A 7,249-nucleotide genomic window follows, 5' to 3' on the forward strand; every position below is an offset into this window, starting at 1 on the left:
TTCTTTATTTTTTTACAAAAATGTTTTCTTAATCAGTGCTTTTCGGCCTTGTTTTCCAGGAGAAATTTACTTGAGAAGCAAATTTGTGAAATATTTATAGTAGTTAATATATAATGTATTTATCTATTATGTTTAATATTTATTTTATTACATCATAGACTTAAGTAAAAATATATAAACATCCTTAAAAGCAAGATACATTGTCTCAAGATAAATGTATTCAAATTCTGATATAAATTGGTGTTTTTAGAGAAATATACCAAAATTAGTTAAAAAAAAAAACTATTGGCCAATGGGTCAAGAAATCAAATTCTTTATTTTTTAAATTTTAAATTTTATTTGCTTCTGTCATTGGTAAATAGTTTTTTTTCTTTTCTTGTTTTATGCATAATCTATGCTGAATTTTGTTAGATTTCTCTGAAAATGTGATATTTTGGGTTTTAAAGGGGTCATGACATGGGTTTTTTTTATTGTATTATTATGTTCCCTTAGGTGCAATTATAGTATTAATATATTTTTTTTAAGAAAAACTTTTAAAATCTAGTGATTTATGACCTTTTCCCACCCTGTTTCTCATCCTCTGATTCAAACAGTCTGTTTCGAGGCGTTTTCCATTTAAGACTTCAGTGTTAACGCCCACTGTTATGATTGGCTAACGTCAGTGCCTATGTATCAATTATTGACGGCCCCAGCCAGAACAATATGCAAGTAAACTAAGTAAAAACACTGTGATTATTCATAATGAATGAAATTGCGCTTTAAAAAGTAGTTTAAAGTTTAAAATAGATTACTTACAGTTTGCGTCGTCGTTGTTCCCAGAATAGTCGGCACGGACTTATCTTTGAGCAACAGTTTTCTGGCAAAGCCAGCATCATATTGAGATTTGTTCTCAAAACAGTCATCCTTAAAATGACTGGGACGTCCATAAAAAATAAACTGCATCCATTTTTCCCTGACGTCTGGATCTTTCGGCAGCTTATTCAGAGGTTTTGTTTGACCACAGCCAGGAACAGCACATCTGTGTGGCATCGTAATTTTCCTGTGCACAAGTAGTCTCTGTCAGAGCTCGCTGTCCATCGACTGAACACTTGTGAGGCGACGGCGATACTGAAATGAGCGTAGTTGTCTTGCGCTTAAAGCGTAGTTATCTTGTGCTGGAGACGGTCATATGCAAACGCTGGTACGTCACTTCTAACCGACACGTCACTTCTAACCATGAATCCAGAACGAGCTGTATTTTGAGCTTGATTAAATAAATGATTCGTTTAGAATGGGGAGGACGTCTTAAAATATTAAACTTGCAGGACGTTTTAATGATACAAAGACCTCTTATATGCCAAAAGATCAAGGCAAATTTGGTTTCTCATGTCATGACCCCTTTAAGGAAATGTATCTTATTTTAAGAATGTTAAGATATTGTTATTGCAAGACAAGACAAAAAAGAAAATGAATGGCAAATTTTTTATTGATTTTTTTTGGTGATTTTCTCCCCAATTTGGAATGCCCAATACCCAATGCAGTCTAAGTCCTCGTGGTGGCGTAGTGACTCGCCTCAATCCGGGTGGCGGAGAACGAATCTCAGTTTCCCCGCATCTGAGACCATCAATCCGTGGATTTTATAACGCAATGTTATAAATGCATTGTTCCTCTATTGGCACCTTGTTTTCTTGATTTAAGCATAACCCTCACTAAATTTCGATAGTTTATTGTTTAAAACAAGAAAGAAAATATATATTTTTTCAATTCAAATGGAAAACAAGTTTATTTATTTTTAAACTCATTAGAAAATGTTGTTGTTGTTTGTTAAGCATAATCCTTACTACATTTTGTTAGATTTCTCTGAAAAGTAAACATAATATCTTTTGGTTCTCAAGAAAATGTATCTTGTTTCAAGGTGATTTAGGTCTTTTTCCTTAGAAAATAATTGTCAAACAATTTTTAAGGTTAAACATAAACCTCAATACATTTAGTTAGATTTATGCTTAAAAAATAAAAAATATATATATTTGCAAATGGGGAAAAATAAACTTAATTCTAAATATATTCTATGAATGTAAACCTTATATCTTGCATAATTTTCTTCTCATGTAGATTTCTTGTTTTAGGAATGTTTCAATATGTTTACCAAAAAACAAGAAAAAAATTCTGAACAAGAAAACAATTTTTATACAGGGCTGATTAAGTAATGTACATGGAACAAATGGAACATTAAAGTGTTCACAAAAACATAAAGCAAGTTCAAAATCTCACACAAATCAAAATTTGGCAGATATGATTACAGTTGGTTGTATCACTCATCTTACATTTTTAATAAAACAATATCATCTAACAAATTGTAAAACTGATCTATTATAGTCATCTGTTCTCAATAAGAACAACAAAATTGTTTTACCACTAAGTGGTTAAGGTATAATATGACAAATGCTGAGGTAGTGTCTACAGCTGCTACTGTCAAAATGGATTTATTAATATTATGATGGCGGTTTAACCAACCTGATTTTGGCCTTCCTTCCGTTGCAGCCATTATGGCTATTAGCACGCCAACGTACACCAACACACGTGTCATGTTTCGTCAAGCAAGGCCAAAACTCACCGCCAAAATCACACTTGGCTGTAGGAGGAGAAGAGAAAGAAAATGAAATTGCAGGTGAAGGGAATTCCTTGCTTAAATGTCAACAGGGTCATTCCAATTATACTGTACATTTTCACGTCCTCATCATGTATGTCTTAAAATATTGGCTAAAATATTAAACTTTCAGTTGTTAAAGATGGAAATCATATCAGTTAGCTTCCTTACAAATATTTCACTAGGTTGCTTTAAGTCGATGTTGCCATTTAGCCATGTCTAACTAGCTTAACATGAAAAATGGTCAATATCTGCATTTTTACTCATAATTTTTGGAGGGAAAACAAAAAAACAAACTAATATCAGTATGTATTAGCAATGGATTTGATACATTTGGTGATGTTTTGTTGTATAAGTTGGTTTATCTTACTTTAAAACATTCCATCCTGTTAGATAAACTTACTGAAATCGTTATATTATGAACATTTCAAAAGAAGAATATCAAATTAAGTTTACACCCTCATGTAAGGAAACTCTCCATCCCTCACTTAGCATTGGCTAACTTTAACATCCTTTTAGAAATAATAAAGTTTAAGTGTCTGAACTTGACCAGAGCACATTTCTGAATGTCTGGGAAACACATTTATAGGGATACTTCCTTAAATCACAAGTTCAGGCAATCACAAATACAAGCATATTCATTTTTAAAGTTACAGAGCCTAAATTGTATTGCTTAACAGGAATGACCCAACTATCCATTCTAGTCATAGCTTGCCATAAAACAGTGTCACCAAACAGATGGTCAACAGCAGTCGCTCTAAATAGAGGCCGTTAACATGGAACAGTGAATAGACTTTAGGGCACCATCACATCATCACAGGCTCTTAGTTCAAACACTGTGTGAAGTAATTGCTGGAAAATAACAACGTCTGGGAAACTGGTGTTGTACATGGCATGGTATCATTCACTTTGACTTTCACAAAGAGGGTTGTCTCTCCAACGGCCTGATAAGGATTATTATTATCAGTTGAACTGCATCAGTGTTGTGTGTCATGGTTTGGCACAAATGTTGCTGTCTTTAAGCCCAGCAGATAAAAAGATAGACAGGTTAGTGCTGTGTTGCATTTTGATCTGCTATTTATCAAACAGGAAATAAATGTTTCTGCCAAACGTTCCACTAACATGAAATCGACTGCATTCTTGCTAAGTTACTAACAAGCTGCATTTTTGCATCAATTCAAATGGGCCTGTTGCACTAGTGTTGTGAAATGCCTGAGCAGCCTAGCAGCCGAGACATGAGTTCTAGTCCCACGGAAACTAGGAAGTTCACATAATCAGTTCATATGATGACAAGCATTTAGCATTTTCGCTCTAAATCTAAATTTTTACTCCACTGACGGTTAGGTTTAGGGTTTGGGTTAGGGCAGGGGTGTCCAAATTCCTGGGCCATTGGTGTGCACTCCAACTGCTCCGATGCAGCCTGCGAGAGACTTTAGCAAATGAACAGAATTAGGCCCTCTATGGAGAAATTATATGTAATTCATATTCTGGGCCCTAGATGTAGCTATCACATGTAGCCGCTAATCACAGCGTATCATCTCCGCTTGTGCATTCTGTGTCATCACCAGCTTCATCCACGGGCAGATTTCAACAGGAGTTTGGAATACTCTTTATTTTCAGAGACGAAGCGCCCCGCAGAAAGAATGATGCATTTATTAAAGGATTGACATCAGGTTAGATATTTTACTCATGCACTTGTTCTTGTTAAAATGTCCTGATCCCTCACATCATACATCTGAGTAGAGCTGCTGTTGTGTGAGCGGCTGAACAGAGTTTATTGAGCGCACAGAGACGCGCAAACCGAGCATACTTTCCAGAGCATCCTCTGTAGCACTGGGAAGTGTACTGTAATGAAATGGTTTGTTCTGATATTTTGTTGAAACCAAAAAAAAAATTTCACAGGCTTCCAGCGCAATTTGAGCGAGGAAGAACTGTAGAAGAGAGCGCTTAATACACTTGCCCATCTGTGCCTGATACCAAAACTTGATTTCATTGCATCCTATCAATTTAAATGACTAAAACTGAAGTTTACATAATCCATTTGAGTTGAGACTACATTAACACTTTTTGGGGGGTTAATGTAGCATTGATGAAACTAGACACGGGATTTGTTATAATGTATTAAAATGTTAAATGTTGTGTTATTTTATGAGTTTTTGTGCAAGGGGGATACTTGTTAGTGTTTAATGTTTTATTATTTTGAGATTTCGAAGAGTTTCTGTATGTTGGAATTTTGGGGTTCCCGTTAAGGTGAAGAATGGAGTTTGAGCTAATGGACAGGTAGCTGTCGCACATTAAATTAATTGCTCGCTTCATTGAGCAAATGCTGTGCTAACCATAGCATAGTTACTATACTACTCTCTGTAGTGCTTCTAACCAGGGGTGTGTTTCCCAAAAGCATCGTTAGACAACTATGATCTCAAGTTCCATTGTTACAACATAGTTCAACGATTTGGTTTTTCCTGAAACATGGTTCTGACAAACATTCACAACGCAACGTTGTGTGGTTGGAACTACAGCTCTTTACCTGTGGATAGATGCATAGTTCCTTGTTAGGTTGCTGTGTGGACATTATTTCTCTTCTATATATTTTATTCTATATATATTGTATTTTTCATTCTGTCAACACTTTATATATTCGTTCTGAAAATGATTTATTCTAGGGTTTTGCAGTTAAAACAGTTTCTGTTTTAATATTTGCAGAATGTATTACTCCAATCCCTGAGAAATGTCATTAATGACAGCTCAATCAATGTGGTTTGAACGATGGATGTGTGACATATTTATTACGGTTTGAGGAAACAGTCCTGACTGGCTAGTTCATTTCTACAATGATGCATCGTACTATGGTGGTTACACAGTAAGTTAAAGGAATAGTTCATCCAAAAAAAAAAATTCTCTCATTATTCACTTTCCCTGATGCCATTCAAGATGTGTATGACTGTCTATCTTCAGCAGAACACAAATTAAGATTTTTAGAATAAGATAGAGCTCTGTAAGGTCCTTATAATGCAAGCACACGGGTGCCAGCACTTTGATGGTCCAAAAGACACATTTAGATGGAATAAAAGTAATCCATGCGACTCCAGTTGATCATTGAATGTCTTCTGAAGTGAATCGAAGGTTTGTGTAAAAAAACAAGTCAATAACTAAAGCATTTTGAACTTTAAATCCAGGGCTCTGATGCTGTTTGAAATGGCCGAACTCTCGCGTGACGTTCGCTCTTCTGTTGTAAATAAGCGTCGCTTCAGAATTCTCGTGTGAACTCGCAAACTCGGTTACGTCATGATTTTTAAAAGTTCATAACGTTTTAATTATTGATTTATTTTTCACATAAACATATCGATTTGCTTCAGAAGACATTTATTGACCGACTGGAGTGGATTACTTTTACTTTTGACACCTAAATGACGGTCTTGTGCTGGCACCCATATACTTGCATTATAAGGACCTTACAGAGATCTATCTTTTTCTAAAAATCTTCATTTGTGTTCTGCTGAAGAAAGACAGTCATCCACATCTGGGATGTCATCAGGGTAAGTGAATAATGAGAGAATTGTCATTTTTGGGTGAACTATTCCTTAAAGTAGTTGTACGGGACATGCACCCCAGCATGTATTTAGCATGTTAACATTCTCTTACACTAGTAAGAAGAAATAAATTAGATGAATTTGAGTTATACTGACACGTCTAATTTTGTTATGTTTATGCAATTCAACTAGGTTCTTTCTACACAAAGTGTTTGTGTAGATGTTACATGGTAAATTTAAGTTAAGAAAACTCATTTCAAACATGTGGAATCATGGTCCATGACTGAATTAAATTCAGCCAAAGAGCTATTTCCCGTCATTGCATATTTAAAAGTATATGTTATATACTCAAATACGACAGAAGGGAATTTTCAGTGAATAGAAGACATAAATGTCTGTCTGTTCCTCACACAAAACTATTGTAGGACTTTAGAAGACTGGGAATATAGCACACGAGTCATATGGACTGCTTTTATAGTGCTTTAATGGTCATTTTTGCAGCTCAACAGCATCCAGCCCCATTCTCATTCATTGTATGGAAAAGAGCTGCTCCAAAATTCTGATGAACTTATCTTTTGTTATTCCACAGAAGAAAGCAAGTCATATAGGTGACAATGTTGACAGAATTATAATCTTTGCTTGAAACAAACAATTTTAAGACAGAGAAAAACAGATGTTGAGAGTGCAAGCTTTTGAAAGTAAGCTATCCATTCACTTGTATCCCCATACACCCTACAGATTGAAAAAGACGGTCATTCTCGTTTGAAGTGACCTCACTGACCTGTGGGAGTTTGTGGTTTTGATAAAGAATCTGCACATAACTGTCGGTTTGAGCAGCATCCAGGTTAAGAGCAGGCATCAGTCCCTGGTGTCTAACTAATACAATGAACCCCTCTGTGTGTGTACATTCGTCTGTGAGTGCGGTGGCCCTTAACTCAGCTTTGATTTTTTTTCTGCACTGTATGGTCACATACACACATATACACACATCGTATAGGCAGACAGCCAATAAATTCAGAAGATTAAACTGGTTATTCAATGCTTACAGAGAGCATGGCACTATTACTGGCTTTTGAATGGTGGCCTTTAAGTT

At 35.4% G+C, this 7,249-nt stretch overlaps 1 protein-coding gene across 26 annotated transcripts in view; it reads right to left on the bottom strand.

Annotated features, from left to right (window-relative positions):
• Window positions 1–7,249, bottom strand: part of LOC127646900 (matrilin-4-like) — a 33,661-nt gene that overhangs the window by 20,554 nt on the left and 5,858 nt on the right. For all 26 annotated transcript variants that reach the window (XM_052130881.1, XM_052130878.1, XM_052130880.1 and 23 more), the window contains exon 2: window positions 2,494–2,611. In XM_052130881.1, the coding sequence (XP_051986841.1) occupies window positions 2,494–2,566 (73 nt within the window). In that variant the 5' untranslated portion in view covers window positions 2,567–2,611. The remainder of the gene's footprint in view (window positions 1–2,493; window positions 2,612–7,249) is intronic.

Source organism: Xyrauchen texanus, chromosome 7 (assembly GCF_025860055.1).
Source record: "Xyrauchen texanus isolate HMW12.3.18 chromosome 7, RBS_HiC_50CHRs, whole genome shotgun sequence".
Classification (NCBI taxonomy): Eukaryota; Metazoa; Chordata; class Actinopteri; order Cypriniformes; family Catostomidae; genus Xyrauchen; species Xyrauchen texanus.